The sequence below is a fragment of the Chelonia mydas genome, chromosome 2 (genome assembly GCF_015237465.2).
Source record: "Chelonia mydas isolate rCheMyd1 chromosome 2, rCheMyd1.pri.v2, whole genome shotgun sequence".
Taxonomy (NCBI): Eukaryota; Metazoa; Chordata; order Testudines; family Cheloniidae; genus Chelonia; species Chelonia mydas.
The window spans coordinates 38,093,899-38,115,004 of NC_057850.1; the positions used below are offsets into that span (position 1 = coordinate 38,093,899).

The 21,106-nt window shown below is 41.4% G+C and overlaps 1 protein-coding gene across 11 annotated transcripts in view; it reads right to left on the reverse strand.

The window, feature by feature from the left end:
* Positions 1–21,106, reverse strand: part of SPAG1 (sperm associated antigen 1) — a 68,089-nt gene that overhangs the window by 13,271 nt on the left and 33,712 nt on the right. For all 11 annotated transcript variants that reach the window (XM_043539279.1, XM_037892210.2, XM_037892211.2 and 8 more), the window contains 2 exons: positions 19,290–19,442; positions 9,566–9,741 (listed from right to left, as the gene is read on the reverse strand). In XM_043539279.1, coding sequence (XP_043395214.1) covers positions 9,566–9,741; positions 19,290–19,442 — 329 coding nt within the window. The remainder of the gene's footprint in view (positions 1–9,565; positions 9,742–19,289; positions 19,443–21,106) is intronic.

Here is a 21,106-nt window from a genome sequence, read left to right on the forward strand (position 1 = left end):
CTAGATTTAGTTGAAAATCAACATGTTTTAATGGTTACCAACCAAAGACAATCAACTTTTCTTTAGGAAAATAACTACAAAGTACAAATGCAAAAGGCAATTAAAATTGATTTAAATCATGATTAAAATCAATGATTTAAATGACTGATTTTAATCAATCCACCCTGGTTACACTTGTCCGCCCTCCCACATTCCCTCCTTTCTGTTTCATCCTCTTGTTGCGTCTTGTCCTGAATTAGACTGCAAGCTTTTCTGGGCAAGACCTCTTTCTTACTATGTGCTTGTAAAATGCACAACACAGTGGGGCACCAGTCCCCACAAATAATAAACAACAACAACATCATAGCCCTTCATGTGCAGTAATGAAAATCTAAATTTACTGCTGTTAAAAATCCTGCTAGGCTTAAACTTGTATAATTTCTTAGATTCAGTAAACCAAATATAAAGAGACCCACATGCTTAACAGACTGTATACACAAGGATCATTTTAGCCAATAATGAAACTGAATAAGGTCTAGGGGTAAAACATGGCAGCCATTCTGCACTAGAAACACTACAAAATAATGTACTTAGGGGAAAATAAAAAGTAACCTATCCAGTTGAAATCAGAGGGGAATTAGACAGGCAGCATGTAAATAGCCTGAGTCAGAATGTGGCCAGGACACCAGGACTAATTCTTCCAACTGTTGCTAAGAGTGCCAGGTGACCACAGATTTTTATATCTGAAAGAAGTACTGTCCAGTAGCCCTGTGTTCAGGGGTTAGCCTACCTGTGCCAACTAGTGTGTGTAACAATAGCAATGAAGACAGCACAGCATGGGCTTCAGAATAGGCTAGTGAGTCAAGTACATATCCAGAGTCTATGCCAGGCTTGTACTACCCTGCATTGAAGCCTACGTTGCACTGTATTCACTGCTATTACCCGCACTAGCTGCATTCAAGCTATCTCAGACAGATTAGCCCATGCAGCTTTTCCTGTGTAGACATATCCTAAGAGAAGACTATCACCTTCTCAGTTACCCTTCACCAGGGGAAGTAATTACGCAGACCTCATTTAATCCCTTTGTAAGTAAGTAAATAAATAAGTAAATGTATGTATGTATGTATGTTACTAACCTATTCTGTAACGGTTGATCTTCAAGATGCATTGCCAATGTCGATTCCACTTCAAGTGCGGTCCCACCCAGTGCACAGTTGGAGGTTTTTCCCTCAGCGATACTCTTTGGGGCGGCATGTGCACCCTCACCTGCCTCACATCACCATACAAAAAAAGGGGGTCAGAGTTGCCCCCAACTCCCCTCCCCACTGCTTTTTACCAAAAGACTACAATAGGGAGTGGAAGGAGGGTAGGTTGTGGAATGGATATATGCAACACATCTCAAAGGAAAACAGTTATTGCTAACAACAGGTTAGTAATCATTTTTCCTCTTCATATGATTGCACATATCCTTTCAACTTCAGGTGACTTTCAAGCAGTTTGATCTGGAGCAGGGGGATTGGAGTCTCCCCGAATAATGACTGGAGGACCACACATCCAAATCTGGCATCATCTCTTGATTGCTGACAGATGACATAATGTGAAGCAAAGGCATGCACTGATGAACAACCAGCCACTCTGCAGATGTTACTCCTGGGTGAAATCTGCGCCACGTGTGCAATGCAGAATTTGTGCAGAATTAATGTTCTACAAAGAAATTCCTTTTTCCCCGCAGAACTGGCAATGCAGAACTGCTGGCCACCTCTAGGGGCCACTGGACCCAAGAGAGCCCAGCTCCCCAGCTTGCAAATAGACACTGCCAGGGAGAGGAGCTGGAGGGTTCCAGGCAGCTGCATTTCCCAGCACACCCTGAAAGAAGGAGGCAATGTGCAGAAAACTCCATACAAGCCTTGGACCCAGCATCAGGCTGTTTCTCACGCTGGATCTCTGGGCTATGTGGAGAAGGGGGTGTGAGTGTCTGGGCCAGGGGGCCCTGTGACTGTACTCCTGGGGAAGGGGGTGCAGGTGTCTGCCCCCCCAACTGGGCTCTGAGGGGGAGATGGGAAGAGAAACAGGAACTGGGGTGTCATAGGGATTTCTTTAATTCTCTACTCCTGGGGGAATTTTTTTGTTGTCTGTATTGTTACATACATAGCTGCTGACAGGTATTTTGAAATAAATTACCAAAATAATTGAAACTGGTGTGATTATATAGTGTTATTCTGACAAATTAAATTTGCAGAATTTTGCAATACTGTTCCAGAACATTAATTCTGCACAAATTCTGCAATCACAGAATTTTTAATTTTTTCTGTCATAGGACTGGAGAAAAATGAGTGATTATCAATTGGCGGGTGGACAGCCAAGGTAGCTGCTAGATGCCATTAGTTCCATCAAGGTCCAAGACCTTGTTGTTACAGATATAACAAAAATAGTCCAGCACATGACGGATCGGAGTCTGGACCAGGGAAATGCCTTTTTGGTGTGACCAAATGGAGAATCTTTTCCACTTTTCCAGGTAAGTAAACCCAGTAGAAGGCTTTCTACTATTTAAAAGTACATCCTGAAGCACCTTTGAAAAAACCTTCTCCTGAGGAGTTAGCTCAGAGCACCCAGGCAGTCAGGTGGAGGGGGCAACCAGGGTCCTGAGAGTTCAGGTCTGCATCCAGTGGTAGTGGCAATGCAGCTCTGGGAGACACGGTCAGTAATGTGGAAAACCAATGTTGCCAAGGCCACATTGGAACTAGGAGTATGACTTGAGTGTGGTCCTGCCTGATTTTCATCAACTCTAGACAGAACTGGAACTGGAGAAAAGGAGTGCAGGAGCTTGTCCGTCCAGCGCAACAGGGAAGCATCCATCTGAGACCTTAGACTGTGTGCCCTGCTTAAGGGCAAAAGTGATGACACTTTCTATTGACTGTAGTTGTAAACACGTCTGTATGGGGAGTCTCCCCCAATCTGAAAATGAATCTGGCCTTGTCTGCGCAGAGACACCATTCGTGGTGACTGGTGAAAGATCTGGTTAATCAGCCTGCACGATGGTTTTGAACACCCAGAAGGTGAGAGGCCTTGAGATGGAATGGAGTTGACAATACAAGAGTCCCATAGCCACACTGCCTCCTGGCATAGCACAGTCAAATTGGCCCCTCCTTGCCTGTTCACATAGAACATGGCCACTGTATTGTCTGTGAGTATGATTTCTTCCCTTGATGTGGGGAAGGCAGGCTTGACAAGCTAGCCGGACAGCCCTCGATTCTGACATTTATATGTACAGTTAAATCCTGAGCAGACCATAAATCTTGAGTCTGCAGGGACCACAGCTGAGCCCCCAGGGTCAAAGCTGGTTGAGAAGGAGCAAACAGAACCCCACACACTCATTTGAAGGGTCTGTCCACCAATACAGAGAGGCCAAGATTTGAATGGGCACCTGAACCACCACGTCTAGAGGATAACGAATCAGAGAGTACACAGATACCAGACACCTTTGCAACTTCCAGAGACAGAGCCTGGCAAGCCAAACTTTGTAAATCCATGAAGCCCTATGCCCCAGATGTCTGAGACAAGTCTGTACTGTCATTGTAGGATGGGCCTTCAGGTCTAACACAATGGTCAGCATCATCTGGAATCTTACCTGGGGAAGGAAGGCCTCGGCAGAGTCCAAGACCACGCCTATAAATTCTATCTTTTGTACAGGTGACAGGATTGACTTCTTGTATAGATGAGCAACTCTAGTGGAGTTGGAGTGGATGACAGACATGCCAGACAGTACCTATGCCTTGGACTGGCCTGTCACCAACTAGTCGCCTAGGTAGGGAAATATGTGAACTTCTGACTTCCTCAGGAATGCTACCACCACTGCCATGCACTTTGTGAACACCCATGAAGTTGCAGACAGGCCCAATGGCAGTACTGTAAACTGGCAGTGACACTGATTTACCAAAAACCTGGAGGATTTCCTGTGGCTTTGATGCGTTGCCACATGGAAATATGTATCTTTTAATTCGAGGACAGCATACTAGTCTCCAGGATGGGAATAATGAAAGCCTGTGTAACCATGCAAAACTTTATTTTCTTCAGGGTTGTCGAGCTGTCACAGGTCCAGAATGGGTCAGAGACCTCCCTTTCGGGATCAAGAAATAATGGATCAGAGGAATAAAACCCCTTTGCTCTGTATAACTGAAGAACTTCCTTCATGGCTCCCAACTGGAGAAGAGGTTGCTTCTTCTCTCCTCATGAGAGTGGTCTCTGAAAAGGGATGGAAAAGAAGGTAGAAACCTGGATAGAAAGAAACTGAAGAGTGTATCCCAATTCCACTGTGCATAAGACCCACTGGTCTGTAGAGATGTTGCACCAAGCACTTAGGTAGTGAGATAACCAGATGGCAAACTGTGAAGTAGGAGAGGTTGGCAATCCAGAAACTAGTAGGCTGACCTTGACAAAACACATCAAAATATTTGCTTAGAACTCCCAGGCAGTCTAGATGAACAAGTATCTATTGCAGAAGGAGAGAGCGGTCTTCTATAACATCTGCCCTCTTTCCTGGCGAGATCTTTGTGATGAGGTGTGAAAGAAGGATAACAGTGAACCTACTGATGACAGAACAGCTTCCTCCTTAGTACAGGTGTATAAACGCCCAAAGACTGAGTGTCGCCCTGAAGTCTTTTATGCTATGCAGTTTGTCATTTGCCTGCTTAGAGAAGAGCGATGACCATTCAAAGGGCAGATCCTGTATCATCTGTGAAGACCTCTTAAGGAATATCCAATGACTGGAGCCATGGGCATCTGCATATATTTTAATGGACAACGCCATGGCTCTAGCCACAGAGCCAGCAGCATCCAAACTGACCAGAAAGGAGATTCTGGCCACTAATTTACCCTTATCAACCATGGTGAGAAATTTCTGCCTCACATCCTCTGGCAATTTGTCTTTAAATTTTAATAGATTGTCCCAGAGGCTAATGTCATAGTGTCCAAGCAAAGGTTGCTGGTTACCAATCCTGGGCTGCAGACCTGCTGTTGAATAAAGTTTTCTGCCAAAGAGATTCACTTTGTTTGCATCCTTTCCTTTCAGGATTGATGCCTGTTGACCCTGGCATTCTCTGTCATTGGCAGCTGAGAACAACAACAACCCTGGAAGGGGGTGGGTGAAAAAATGTTCATTTCCCTATGAGGGGATATATCTGCACTCAGCCCTTTTTTGCTGGGGGGAGGGAGGGAAAGTTTGAGTCTGCCACAGCATGTTAGTGGGCTCCAAGATAGCTTCATTATTTGGGAGTGTCATTCTAGATGGTTCCACAGAAGCTAAGATGTCAACCAGCCACTGTAAATGTAGAGTTAACAGGTCCTGATGAACTCTGTAATCCTCAGGGGATGATGAGGCACATTCCAACACCACTGCCTCATCATGCGATGAAGGGGAGAAGGACAAAACCAACTGTGGTGGAGCCTCCACCAATTCCTCTAAAGGGAGATCCAACAGACCAATTTTCTCCCGCTCAGTACCAAGCCTGGTATCAGGAATGGTCTTCCATGGGACATGGCGTGGTAAATCTTGATGCCTACTCAAAGAAGCAGAGCAGGGAGGGTGTGGCGACAACCTGGAGGCATGCAGAAACCCCCAAAGGGTTCATAATGGCCATTGATAAGGCCACGGAGCCCAATTTCTGCCTAGGCATGGGTCTCTACTTGATGGCCAAGACAGAGCCTCCAGGGGATACCAACAATGGTAGGCAGTAGAAGGGGAACATTGATGTTTGTGGTGAAGGGGTGACATGTAGGAACCGACCTCAGAATCTGCAGATGAAGCCACCTCCTCCAACCAAGAAAGAGCTGTTCCTATGAGTGCAGAGGTTCGATGTCAGGTGCCTGGAGATGGCGGTTCTTGTGAGATAATGGCTGGCTTCCCTGTGGACGGTATCACATGAAGAGGCATGCAGGGAAATGGAGGCACTCACGGTATCATATGCTGGGATGACGACAATAAAGGTATCGTAGGTGCCAGTACTGGGCGAGAAGACTCTTGGACTGCCAGCAAAGCCTGCACAGAGAAACTCAGCAGAGTCTGCCTCCTGAGTACACAGTACCAAGACAGTCTTCTGTATGGTTCAATTAGATGCAGCCACTTCAGGGTCGGTCTCAACAGCACTGGTGCTGGCATCAGAGTTGACAGGATTAAAATCCCAGCAAATTTGACACCAATCCCTAACATGAGTCTCCTCAAGACACGTCAGGCAACTGGAGTGTGGGTCACTCACTGGCATCAAGTTTTTTTCAGGAATGTCAGGGCTTGATGCCAGTGACTGAGGTACGCCCTGGCAGTGGGAACTGAAGTGTTTAAAAACACTTCAAAAGAAAACCTATTTCTATTACTAACAAACACTAAAACAAATACCAACTGTACACAAATATGAGGGAAAGATAATTGGAATACCATATTCCAACAACCATTACAGCCAGTAAAACGGAACAAGGAGGGTTGGGGGTGGATCTATCCTTTATACCTTTGTGTGGTGGTGTGAGGCAGCAGAGAGCTCATGTGCCACCCCAATGGGTGCTGCTAAGGGAAAAATCTCTGACAACCGTGCACTGGGCGCACACACACCTGAAGTTAATGGACATCTGCAATCACTCGAAGAAGAATGCAAACAAGGCCAAATCCACACACTAGGTTCAACAGACTTAATCTTATACCAGACCACCACGAATTACATTATCTTTTGATTTAGACAATTATAACTAATTTGATTAATTTTCAGAACAGGTTAGATCTTATCACTACAAATCTGACCACTTCTCTCCATGATTACCTGCAAACTCTTTCTCATGGGAATGTTATTAACAGAGTTATATAGCCAACGTTTTAATTCTTACAACTGGAATGATTTAAAATAAGTCAATTTTAATTCAAAACAAACAGCAAGTTCCATTCCTGAGGTTACAGAAATGTATACCATCAATACTTACCAAAATCACCTTTTCAAGCTAAAAATTTAAACATTTATTAAGCAACGTATCTAACTGAACATAAGAACTGCCATAAAAAGTCAGGCTACTGGGCTAGATGGACCATTAGTCTATCTCCAAAAGTGGCCAGTACCAGAGCTGCAGTCAGAGCAGGGCAATTTTGGAGAGATCCACCAGTCTTTCCATCTCTGCTTCTGGCAGTCAGAGGTTTAGGGTCACACGAGCATGGAGTTACACCCCTGACCAACTTGAGTAATAGCCACTGATGGACATATCTTCCTTGAACTTACCTACTTCTTTTTTTAATTCAGTTACACTTTTGGCTATCACAGCATCCCACAACAATGAGTTCCACAGGCTAATTGTGAGTTGTGTCAAAAAGTACTTCCTCTTGTTTGTATCAAACCTACTGCCTATTAACTTCATCAGTTGACCCCTCGTTTTTGTATTTTTGGAAAGGGTAAATAATGCTTTTCTATTCACTTTTCCCACACCATTCATGATTTTACAGTCCTCTATCATATTCCCCGCCCCCATCATCTCTTTTCCAGGCTGAAGAGCCACAATCTTTTTAGTGTCTCCTTGTATGTAAGCAGTTCCATACCTTTGATCATTTTTGTTGCCCTTCCCTGAGCCTTTTCCAGTTCCACTATATCCTTTTTCAAATGGGGCAACCAGAACTGGACACAGTATTCAAAGTGTATGCACACCATGAACTTACATACTGGCATTACAATATTTTGTCTTATTTTCTATCACTTTCCTATAGTTCCTAAAGTTCTGTTAGCCTTTTGACTGCTGCTGGGACTTGAGCTGAAGTTTTCAGAGAACTATTCACAATGACTCAAGATCTCTTTCTTGAGTGGTAACAACTCATTTAAAACCCACCATTATATATGAGTAATTGGGATTATTTTTTCCAATGTGCATTTCTTTGCACTTATCAATGTTGAATTTCATCTGACATTTTGTTGACCAGTCACCCTGTTTTGTGAGATCCCCCGGTAACTCTTTGCAGTCAGCTTTGGACTTAACTATCTTGAATAATTTTGTATCTGCTACTTCATCATTACAGAAGCGAAAGGTAAAACCAATTTCTGTCATTACTGAGGACTGGGCAAATTGGCAAAGTGATGCATTTATAACTTTAAGAAAAACATTGCAGTCTGGGAAATTTAAACTCAAATTAATTGATGAAAAATTCTGTTTTATCTCTCGATTTATCTAGCTTGCGTTCCCTACATGGAAAGTGATTTTCTGTAGTTGTACTGTGGTTGAGTATGCAATACTACCCTTTCCCTATAAAATCCAAATTACTGTAAATTAATTCTGCCTGGTCTTATTCTTTGAGTCAAATTTCCTTCTCAGGCAAAATTCTAATGCACATTGTTGGTATTCAACAAACAAATAATACTAACATCAATTTTCAATCTTACCTAATATTACCAACATATCTGCCTCCACCCCTTCATTTATTTTTTGCTTAGTTAATTCATCTTGTACATAGATCTGTTATAACTATAAATGTGTTTTTTGTTTGCAGTTGGTATACAAAAGGTGAAGAGTAATTCTTCAGATCACCTTTCAGACAGCAGTAATATCATTAATTCTTTAGTATCTCAGGAGTGGAGGTTGATTGAGGACATGCCTTTTTCCGGTAATAAATTATGGGTAGATCATCTAATGCCATGGAGATTAGGAGAGAAAAAAATATTTCCTGTAACTGAAACTATGTCTACATGGCCATGTAGTTCAGACTATGGGGGATGTGAACTGAAGAATGCATTGTATAACTGTTCTGTGTGGACGTTGCTAGTGCAAACTGAAAAGTATCTAGTTCACATTAACATAACCCCATTTGAAGAAGGCTGTGCTAATACGAACTAGGTACCTTTTAGTTTGCACCTGCAGCATCCACGCAGCACTTGGCGCACACAATTCACACCCCCGCAGTCTGAACTACGGGGCTGTTCAGACAAGCCCTGAGTTCCCTGAAAACTGCATGCTTTAGAAACAAACGTTTGCCATTCTTATGGGTTCACCAACGTTGTATACTTATCATAGAAGATTAGGGTTGGAAGAGACCTCAGGAGGCCATCTAGTCCAACCCCCTGCTCAAAGCAGGACCAACACCAACTAAATCATCCTTGAGCTAAGAGGTAACATTACTAGTGGAGAGAGGCTATGCAGTAGTCACAGCAACCTTCTATCATGATGTAGAGCACGACTCTACTTTTAAAATAAATTGATGTAATTAAGGTTAAGTAAATAGGAAAGTCACTGGACAGTTTCAGTGGATATCAACATATTGCTGATCAATATTCTTACCAACATTTTTATTTATTTATCTATTTTTATTTATTTATTTTTCTCAAAGAAATGCACATTGAAAACTCATCCACGGGGTGGTAAAGAAGCATAACATTATGGATCTTTACAGGTTATTAAATCCAATCTTGACCATTATCCAACTTATCCTTTCAGAAAGATTTGCTATTAATATTATTTAAGTATATTGCTTCTTCAGATAATATTCTGAAAAGCAATGGTATGTTTAACTTTTGTTAAACTATATAACTATATTTCCATTTTTCTACCTCTACATATTTGCATATGCTATACATACTGTTCATCTCTGATTGTCTGTCTCCATTGAAGTCTGCAGACTTCTTTTGCTTAGTCTCTGAAGTAAAACTTTCTTCATCCCATTTGTGTAACTGAGCAGAAAAAGGGACAACTGGAATTGGTGGTAGCTTCTCTCTCCAACTTGGACCATCTTGAGCTATTAAAGTTCTTGTTATTCTGAAGACAAAAACACACATTTTTCATATTTTTTTTCTTTTTACAACTTAACTTCAATTTTAAAAATATTACTGCCCTTCAATTCTTCCACTAAAATTATTTAAGCAGTTACCAGTAAAGGGACTAATTAAAAAAAAAATCTGATAGGCCAGGTCTACACTATCACTTACTTCGGTATAACTTTCGTCGGTCAGGGATGTGAATAAGCCACCTCTCGACAGATGTAAGTTACACCGACTTAGGTGTGGACAGTGCTATGCCTCTTGCAGAGGTGGATTTATTTATGCTGATGGGAGAGCTCTCTCCTGTTGGCATAGAACATCTTCACCAGATGCGCTACAGCGGCGCAATTGCATCAGTGCAGCTGCACTGATGTAGTGCTTCTAGTGTCGGTTTGCCCATAGCGCCCAGTTTAAGTAGCATTGTCCTGAATTTTTTAAAAAGATCCTTAGTTTTTTTTCCTTAGAGTCTTTATGTTCTTTGTTGGTATTTATACAGGTCTTTTCAGCAAAGGAGAAACTCACATAGGCCTGGCCAGCAAAGCATTTAAGCATGTGATTGTTTGGCTGGGTCAGAGCCTCAGCCAGTGCATATTGAGAGTTCCCAGCCTCTTGCAGGATTGAGCCCTGAGTCCTGCTTAATGTATACATTAACCGGAATTTTTTTTTTTTTGGTTAATTTATCTCAGATGTGAAATTAAAGGCATTGCTTGTAACATTATATACACTAGTTTCAGACACAAATGTACTTTTTACAGCAGTTGATGCCACATTAAATACATACAACTACTTTCTGAAACAATACTGCAACTCAAAGTATGTATTACATTGTATTTTAAGACCTTCTTGCTCTAAGTCTCTAATTAAGCATGAATTATTATCCCCATTTAAAAAGTAAAGAAAATACATTTAAAATGGTCTCTTAACTTGATTCTTTTCTTAAAGAAGTGTACTTTCACTGCTCCCAAATTGTAGGCAACTAGTTTATTCCAACCCATAGCAGGCCCAATATAAACCCCATTAAAGTCAATGGGAGTCACCTGATTGACCACAGTGGGCTCTAGATTAAGACCTAAATAAATAAATCTAACCTATAAAAAGCTTGACAACACTGCGTACATTTGATAGCATCTTTTTAAAAGAAAATATTAAATATTAACGAAAATGGATTAGAAACTTTTCTAAATTAAGAAAAAAGATCAGGAAGAGCTTAGGAACCAATTCTTGAAGGAAAACTCTGCACTGTCCAGTAAATTATGCTACATTCAAATTTTATTTCATAATCTTGCAATCTGCAGGTGTATCAATCCCACCACTGATGCAAAAATATATTATTATATATGACAAATCCTTCTTCATTAAAAGAAACAATTGATATACATCTGAAAAGGATTTAACAATGTTGGATGCAACATTAAAAATGAGGTTGGAATGGAAGAAAGTAATCCAGATTGACATTTCCTGCCCTTGACTTTAGTCTTTAAAATTGTTACAGTGCAGTATTTATACACTGAAGGGGTTTTTAACATTATAGTATAACTACAGAAGACGAACAGTTAGGGCCCAATCCCGGCCTCCTCACTCCCACAAGACCAGAGCCATCCCATGCAATTCTGGGGCTCTACGCAGCCCCCTCGCGGTGGGGGTGGGGCCCCAGGCCTCCGTTGGGGGAAGAAGAGGGGTAGGCCCCAGGCTTCCGCGGGGCAGAGGGCGGGGCAGGCTTGGGGGGAAGGGGAGAACCACCCCGCAGCACACACTGGTGGCGTGGCTGAGGCTGGGTCGCTGCACTCCCGCTGCTGGTGAGTGCAGGCCCAGCCTGGCTGCAGAGCTCAGGGGAGTGGGGGCGGGGCTTGGGCGGAGCAGGGGCAGGGCTTGGCCTGCACTCACCGGCAGTGGGAGTGCAGCCACCCAGCCTCAGCCACGCTGCCAGTGAGTGCTGAGGGGAGGGGCTGGGGTGAGGAAGGGGCCCAGGGGAAGAGGTTCGGGGGAGCAGGGGCCTGGGGAAGAGCCGGAGCAGGGGCTGGAGCAGAAGGCAGCTGCGCAGGGCACCAGGAAATTTGGTGCCCCAAATTTCCTGGTGCCCTGCGCAGCTGTGCGCTTTGCGTATGGGTAAGGACAGCCCTGCACAAGACCCTGAAAGGTCTACAAAAAGACTCTATAAGAGGTTGTATGCAGTGCTGCTGTATCAGTGCTGGTCCCAGGATATCAGAGACAAGGTGAATGAGTCAATATCTTTTAATGACAGGTTTCAGAGTAACAGCTGTGTTAGTCTGTATTCGCAAAAAGAAAAGGAGGACTTGTGGCACCTTAGAGACTAACCAATTTATTTGAGCATGAGCTTTCGTGAGCTACAGCTCACTTCATCGGATGCATACTGTGGAAACTGCAGAAGATATTATATACACAGAGACCATGAAACAATACCTCCTCCCACCCCACTCTCCTGCTGGTAATAGCTTATCTAAAGTGATCATCAAGTTGGGCCATTTCCAGCACAAATCCAGGTTTTCTCACCCTCCGCCCCCCCCACCCCCCACAAACTCACTCTCCTGCTGGTAATAGCCCATCCAAAGTGACCACTCTCTTCACAATGTGTATGATAATCAAGGTGGGCCATTTCCAGCACAAATCCAGGTTTTCTCACCCCCCCCTCCCCCTTTTCCAAAAAAAACACACACGCACAAACTCACTCTCCTGCTGCTAATAGCTCATCCAAAGTGACCACTCTCCCTACAATGTGCATGATAATCAAGGTGGGCCATTTCTAGCACAAATCCAGGTTTTCTCACCCCCCCGCCCCACACAAACTCACTCTCCTGCTGGCAATAGCTCATCCAAACTGACCACTCTCCCCACAATGTGCATGACAATCAAGGTGGGCCATTTCCAGTATAAATCCAAGTTTAACCAGAACGTCGGGGGGGGGGGGGGGGGTAGGAAAAAACAAGGGGAAATAGCCACTCCCAGTCTCTATTTAAGCCTAAATTAATAGTATCCAATTTGCAAATGAATTCCAATTCAGCAGTTTCTCGCTGGAGTCTGGATTTGAAGTTTTTTTGTTGTAAGATAGCGACCTTCATGTCTGTGATTGCGTGACCAGAGAGATTGAAGTGTTCTCCGACTGGTTTATGAATGTTATAATTCTTGACATCTGATTTGTGTCCATTTATTCTTTTACGTAGAGACTGTCCAGTTTGACCAATGTACATGGCAGAGGGGCATTGCTGGCACATGATGGCATATATCACATTGGTGGATGTGCAGGTGAACGAGCCTCTGATAGTGTGGCTGATGTTATTAGGCCCTGTGATGGTGTCCCCTGAATAGATATGTGGGCACAGTTGGAAACGGGCTTTGTTGCAAGGATAGGTTCCAGGGTTAGTCGTTCTGTTGTGTGGTATGTGGTTGTTGGTGAGTATTTGCTTCAGGTTGGGGCGCTGTCTGTAAGGAGAGTGGTCACTTTGGATAGGCTATTACCAGCAGGAGAGTGAGTTTGTGTGTGTATGGGGGTGGGGGGGTGAGAAAACCTGGATTTGTGCAGGAAATGGCCCACCTTGATTATCATACACATTGTGAAGAGAGTGGTCACTTTGGATGGGCTATTACCAGCAGGAGAGTGAGTTTGTGGGGGGGGGGGCGGAGGGTGAGAAAACCTGGATTTGTGCTGGAAATGGCCCAACTTGATGATCACTTTAGATAAGCTATTACCAGCAGGAGAGTGGGGTGGGAGGAGGTATTGTTTCATGGTCTCTGTGTATATAATGTCTTCTGCAGTTTCCACAGTATGCATCCGATGAAGTGAGCTGTAGCTCACGAAAGCTCATGCTCAAATAAATTGGTTAGTCTCTAAGGTGCCACAAGTACTCCTTTTCTTTTATCTTTTAATGGACTATCTTCTCTTGGTGACAGAGACAAGCTTTTGAGATTCCACAGAGCTCTTCTTCAGATCTGAGAAATGTACTCAGTGTCACAGCTAAATCTAAATACAAGGTGGAACACGTTGTTTACATAAATAGTTAACATATACTTCAAGGGACCATTCAAGGTGAATTGACCCATTAACACCTCTACAGTCATGGGGCTTTCCCTGAACAAGAGGCATCCCAAGTCTGGGAAACACTGCATTAAAGGATCTTATGATGAACACATCTGGTATGTATATGCAAGCTCATTCATCCTGGCCAGTGAATAGAGACACTAGATTTATGGTTTCAGAGTAACAGCCGTGTTAGTCTGTATTCGCAAAAAGAAAAGGAATACTTGTGGCACCTTAGAGACTAACCAATTTATTTGAGCATAAGCTTTCGTGAGCTACAGCTCACTTCATATGGCTTATTACAACGATCTGTAACCCACTAAACACCACTCCCAGCTTCCCAAATGACTGAAGATGTGTTAACAGGCCATTTTACCTTGCATGGTCCCTTGAAACAGGTGTTAACTACTTATGTTAAACAATCTGTTACACCTTGTATTTAGCTGGGACACTGAGTACACTTCCCAGACCCAGCTCAAAAGTGTGCCTCTCCTACCAACAGAAGCTGGTCCAGTAAAAGATATTGCCTCATCCACCTTGTTTCCTATAAGAGGTTGTAACTATTTTTACACAATATATTTTGTGTAATACAGATTACAAAAAAATTGCACTATTTTACAGAATAATAGACTGAAATGGATGCTGATACATTGATTTGTGTGAGGTACTGTTTTATGTACTATATTTATGTGCTATGTTGATCTATGCAATTTTTTTCAAATTTTAATCTTTAAAAAAAACATTTGCATCATACACAAAATACAGGCAGCACTCACTAATTCCACATTATCACCTAGCTGCTTAATTTCTTTTCAAGCTAATGAACAAAAAAGTGTTCTTCTCTAAACTAACAATAGGTGCCTTTCAGTAAGAGACATGTAAGGGTCCATGGTGGTGTTGGATTACTGAGTTATAATTTTATTTTAATCTAGGCAAAATATTCTCTCACTCTGACTTGAATGAAGTAGCTCATATAAAATTAAGGGTACTATGCAAATTGAACAGCCCTGACCTTTGCTTTGGTTATTTCACTGTAAAATAAGCCACGTTACACAGAAGGCAGATCACAGTATTTAGATATTGTTCTGAGTAAAGAGCAGAATAACTCCACACTGAACCAGGACCCTGCTTCTTCCCTGCTCAGCCTTTCTCCATTTGTGGCTGTGTGCCCACAATCGTGCGCAGAGGGCCTGACCCAATGGGCACTGAAGTCAATGAAAAGACTCCTGTTGACTTCAGTGCATACTGAATCAGGCTCAAAGGGAGCAAGACTGTATTTGTCCCTGGTGCTTATAAAGGATGAATGGGCTGGAGGGATGGCTCCTTGTATCCCACACCCCATCCAGTCACTCAACTGTGCTAGCAACAGTCTTGCACCAAGAATGGTGTTTTACAAGAAAACACTCAGACAGTCATATTGCAATGCTGGGATTTACTGGTATTTATCACAAAGATCCATTTTATACATAGGGCTCTACCAAATTCACGGCCATGAAAAATGTGTCACGGACTGTGAAATCTGGTCTCCCCCATAAAATCTGGTCTTTTGTGTACTTTTACACTATCCTATAAGCAATGTTTCTCAAACTGGGGGTCCTGACCCAAAAGGGGGTTGGCAAGACTATTGTGGGGGGTTACGGTATTGCCACCCTTACTTCTGCGCTGCCTCCAGCTCCAAAGGCAGCACTGACGTCAGCAGCAGCGCAGAAGAAAGAATGGCAATACCATACCAGGCTACCCTTACTTCTGTGCTGGCAGCAGCGCTGCCTTCAGAGCTAGGTATCCGGTCAGCAGCTGCCACGCTCCAGCCACCCAGCTCTGAAGGCATAACAGAAGTGAGGGTGGCAATACCACATCACCCCTACAACAGGCTTCTGACCTTCTTTTGGGTCGGGAACCCCAGTGTGAGAAACACTTACTTAAAGGCTTTACATGTTTATATTTTCCGTTTTAAAATACATATTCATGCTTTGTTACAACCCTGTGAAATTTCAGATTTAAATATCTGAAACTGTGAAATTCAAGATTTTTAAAATGCACTGACCGTGAAATTTATGAAAATGAACCATGAATTTGATAGGGCCATGTTTACACAGTATACTTTTCATATAAACGTTTGTAACAAAAGCTGCAGAGTTGTTCTGATGAAGTTTAACAACTGGTATTACAGGAAACATATTGGAATTTGAGTCAATTAGAACGAGAAGTCCATTTAGTGAATGGAAGTGCATATACACAGTCCCCATGGCCATAGCCTATAGATTCCTCACAATAATTAAAAAGGAACAGTAAAAATATCAGTCAATTCAACAGAAAATTTAAAAACAAAACAAAAAACTAGCCACAGAAACCTGATGGTATGCAGTCAATGGTAAAATGCCACTGATTAAAAGCCTCACTGAAAAGAAGCTTAACAAACCTGGGTTCTGGAACCCCATCATAGGGAACAGTTTCCATAAGCAAGGTCCCTCAAATAAGAGTGCTTGCTACCACTCTTGCAGGGTAACGTATCAGGCACCAAAAAAAAAGTCATTCAACATATTCTAACCAACATGACAAACTCTTATTAATAGTGGACTGCAAAGCAAAAATAAATAAATTGCTCACACCCTTCAATGCTTTCTTTATGATGTACACAGAATCTCAAAGTTTTATTTTAACAATTCTGCTTGTCTTTTACATGACTAATAATAGGAACCTCAGGAGCTCCATTTTTGCTTGTAAGATTTTTGGAGGACTTGGTTATTTAGGTCAGTCTAGAAGATAGCCTGAATAAGATTCCCCTTCACCTAGGGGTGAAAGATCAGCAGGTCAGTCAACTTCCTGTGATATCACCAATCAGATCCCCTGAGGATCTTAAAAAGTTCTCCAATAAAAATAGAAAGCCAAGACCTGATATTCCTAACGTAAAAGACATGTAGAAAAATATTATTTAAAATACATTTTTGAGGTTATCCCTTTACATCAAAAAGGAACAGGAAAGGTAGAAATGCCACCTTTTTTCCTTTGCAATTCACTTCTTAAACTGTTTCTTTTAAAATTGTTTCTCTTCTTCACTGAAACTGAGTATTTTCCTTATTTGGTCAGCTATTTAAATTGAATTTAGAAATGATAAAAATTTTAAAATAAATAAATTGTATTTAAACTTACGCAAGAGGGCTATGCTCTAAAAACAAAATCTGAAAGCCAAAAATGAATTACCAGCAAAGGAGGAGAAGGAAGAAGCAGCTGAAATAACATGAAGGGTTGCCAGGGAAGAAAGAGTAATGAGTAGTGAAGCTAAAAGCATAAGGAAGGCCTAGAGAGGGAAGAAAAAGAAAAAATAGGAAGTTTAAACACTAAGTAAGTTACAAGAATGTCAATCAGCGGAAATTTCTAAAGTGCCTGTTTGTAAATAAAAGATAGTGATACAGGAGGTAAAACCATGAACACCAATTGTTTTACATCCGTAATTTCACCACACCAGGAACTCATCTAGTACCAGATGTAGACACTGATGTACTAGCAAGTTTACTCTGCACTTAAAGAGAACATCCTTTACAGAAAATGTTAAACTAAGAGCCCTTCTGGTGCACACACACCTACAGTAGAAGTTAAAGTTATCGTTCGCTTTTCAAAAAGCATAGGGAATAACCTCAATGTCCCGTCTTCCTTTATAAAACAGGTTCTAATACTGAAGGTTGAATATATGTGGGCTATTGCTCAATGCATACTGGCTTCTCTGTTCTCATACACAATATTTACAGTAGAAAAAAAGCAAATATAGTAAGTAATTCTATGAATCACAGAACTAAGTTAAAGGAAATAAGTATGACAACGTTTGAAGTATCAAGCACAATTCTGTACACTTTTGTTCTAAACATAATTACAGAAATTAATTATCTGCAGTTGGCAGCACGAATGATGGGGTTTTGAAACTATTTAAAAGGTTAGAAAAATTGTATTTCTTAGACTATACACTGTGTAGACAGTGACTATAGCTACCAATATGTCTGTACAGCTCCAGCACATCAGGGCTTCAGTCCTCATCAGGACCTTTGGGTGATACCAGAATATAAATAAGAAAAGAAGGGTAGACCTTATAGTGTTATCTCACCTGGTAAAGACAAAAGTTAAGAAGGGGAGGAAACTGAAGCCCCACCCAAAAAAGTAAAGCCCTTTAAATACAGCTGTAGTTAAAAAAAAAAAAAAAAAAAAAAAAAAAAAAAAAAAAGACTCTAAAAGCACTGAGGTTCTATGTATATACCTTCTCAGTAACTCCCATATTTAATCTGCTCTGTATTCGAATATCAATAACTAAAAAAATTTTTTATTTTTTTTTTTTAAAAAAGGTGATGCTACCCTCATGAGGTGTATGAGGTACAAATCTCTTACTCTGGAAAAATATTGTTACCCAAACACTGAAATACAGCTCCCCAGAGTTCCATCTCACTTTTACCGCTGGCAGCTACATGTAGAACATGCTACACATTTTAGTATTTATGAATTTGGTCTTGAATATATGGGGCACTTAAGTTGTATGGCAAGAGAGTGAGATTCTCTCTTGTCTGCTTCAGTGTTAAATAGATGACCAATGCAGACACTGAAACAAAAGAGTTTGGCAGATCACTAGCTTAGAGACCTTTCTGTCAAGAACATCATGTGAAATCATTGTTCTGCTCCAGCCAAGATAGTATTTTGTCATCTAATACAAGAATAAAGTTATGCAGACCCAAGTATTAAGGGCAAAATTCTCAAAGACCCAATGGAAGACCTCAGCTTTAACATTTTGCTCTCCCCATATACATGCATCTCTCATTGAGGTCAGCAGAGTAGAGAGAGGAGGATATTGGGAGTTGATATCTGCCATGGAGAACTTGCAGGAGATTTCTGCCTTAGGTTATAAAATTTAAATCACATATAAAGGAGTAAAATATCCAGCACAAAACATCAAAACATGAAATTTTGCTGACATGGATTAAAATCAAATTTTTAATATAGTCCCAGGGAAGTGGCACAAGCCACTAATAAGCTACTGTTGACAAGTGGTAGCACAGTGAAACTTAATAGGATCTCTGTGCAGGCTAGAAGATGTCAAACATTGGCACTTCAGGGATCAGGAGTCCTACAAGTTTCATTTTGCTGCTGTCCTCACAGAATACAGAACACAGAATTAAAAAGAAATGAGGAAAGCACAGAACAAGAGAGGAGGAACAATACAGTGTGGGTAAAGGACAAATGACAGAACAGTAGAAGAAAAAAGATGGTACATTCACAGGTGCTGAAAGCAAAAGAAAAGTGCCCCCTTCAAGTTCACATTCATGGTTTAATTGTAGAGTGAATACAACAAATGGGAACTGATGTTACTGTGAACACAATTAAGAACAAACAACTGGTGTTTCTGTATATACTTCTAACTCTGAGGCACATAGAGGAGAGGGAGTAGATAAAGGAAAACAAATAAAATAAAATATAAAATCCTATTTTTCCATTCAGCATCTTATAAGAACACAAAAGTCACAAATTGAGGTTACCTATTAACACTGTCATTTGCTGCCTGGATCCCACTGTCTATCTGTAGAACCATTTTATAATCAACATACGCCTGCCGATATCGCTCTATGGACTCATATGCCGTTGCCCGTCGCAGAAGAGGTTTAAGGGAAAATGGATGAAGTTCCAGAGCTCTTGAGAATACAAAAGAAAAAAAGATTACAAGCAGTGCAGGGCTCAAAACAGAATGGTCATGTAAATCTAATGAAGCCATCTAATGATATAAAGAACTATACATGGTACGTCCATTATTTCATTTTGGGGTTATCTTGACAAAATAGGAAAGCAGATCTGGAGTGGTTTATTACCAACTAAAAAGAACCTCCGAAATGGGAATGTAGCCATGTACATGCTAGTATATTTTATTACAATGTATTTAACTTAAATTTGTTAACTCAGTCTGGTAACCTACTTCCTCCACAGTGAACGCATTTAAGGCCCATGATACTTAAAAGCATCTTAATGTGATTATTCTGCTTAATCTTAATGGGATGATTATTCTGCTTAAGTGGTGCTTAGATCTGTGTGGATCTCAAACTTATGCTTGTTCTGTCTGCTTGTTCCTCTAATAGCTTTCAGTTCCTCCATAGTTGTAAAACATGAATAATACAAGCAGTACAATACTGCCTGTTGGCTGTGATCAACAGGCTAGCATACAAGGAAAAAATGGACTGTTTTGGCAGGATGTCTCCCAGATGCCACTGCTGCTGATGCAGTCAGGCAGCAAGTTCAGTCTCTAGGGCAGCACAATGAACACTACTTCTAAACTACATGGACTGCTCCAGTGACATGATGGGTTCACAAAAGCACAAAATGCCCACAAAAGCATTATTATTTAAAAAGTGTCTTTTGTTAATGGGACAATAGGAGTATTGCGATTTAGAAGATTCTAGGCAGCTAGATGTTAGGATATGTACTCCTGTATATATCTAAATAATGAAGACAGTTGTGTTTAAAAGCTTCCAAGATCTCTTCTACTGCTAAGTACAGTTTAGAATAGCAATTATGCATCATTCCGTAATACTTACCAAGACTCAACTACTGCTCTTAACTTTCTTTTAACCTTGAAAACGCTAACTAATTTTCAGGTTCATAACACCTAGAAATTTGGTGCGATCTAGAGGGTAGATACAAAGTCAGATGGAAGGGGTGCATTTCTTGGGGACTACCAGCATCTGGGAGGTGAAGCTAGCCAGTAAGCATTTCCAGGGTATAGCTGGAGGGTAATGTTAGTCAGCTGACAGGTTATGCCATAGCAGTAATATGGGGAAGTGGAAGCTAGTATAAGGGAGCTACATCCTGCCTTCCACAGACAAAGGGTAAGTTACACCAAACCAAGGCCCTTATGCGGAAGAGGAGCTAAGAGGATTCCTGGAAGCCTCTCAAGAAACAAATATTAAAAGACAAATGTGTAAAACATTTTTGGGGTTTGGTTTTGTTTTTTACATCAAGAATACAAGCACTATGCCACCCCTGGCCTTGCTGAAGTCAATCATTATTAAACCTTACCCATTTCTGTTGTGCTGCGTACAGCAAATCTAATGGACATATACATATTTGTTTAATATTGTTTCTATTTCTGATTCTTCCTAACTTCTGTCTAATTTGTTGTGTCTGCTCATTATGGCAGAAACCATACCTCTCTGTCTATACAGAAAGTGTATAGCATATTATGGGTAGTACCATAAATTAGTATTATACTGATGATGATGATATAGGTTTCCATTAGAGAGAATACAAAACACAGGTCACAGTATTGTTTTCAATGGCAGAGTTATATTCAAAGAAACAGAACAAG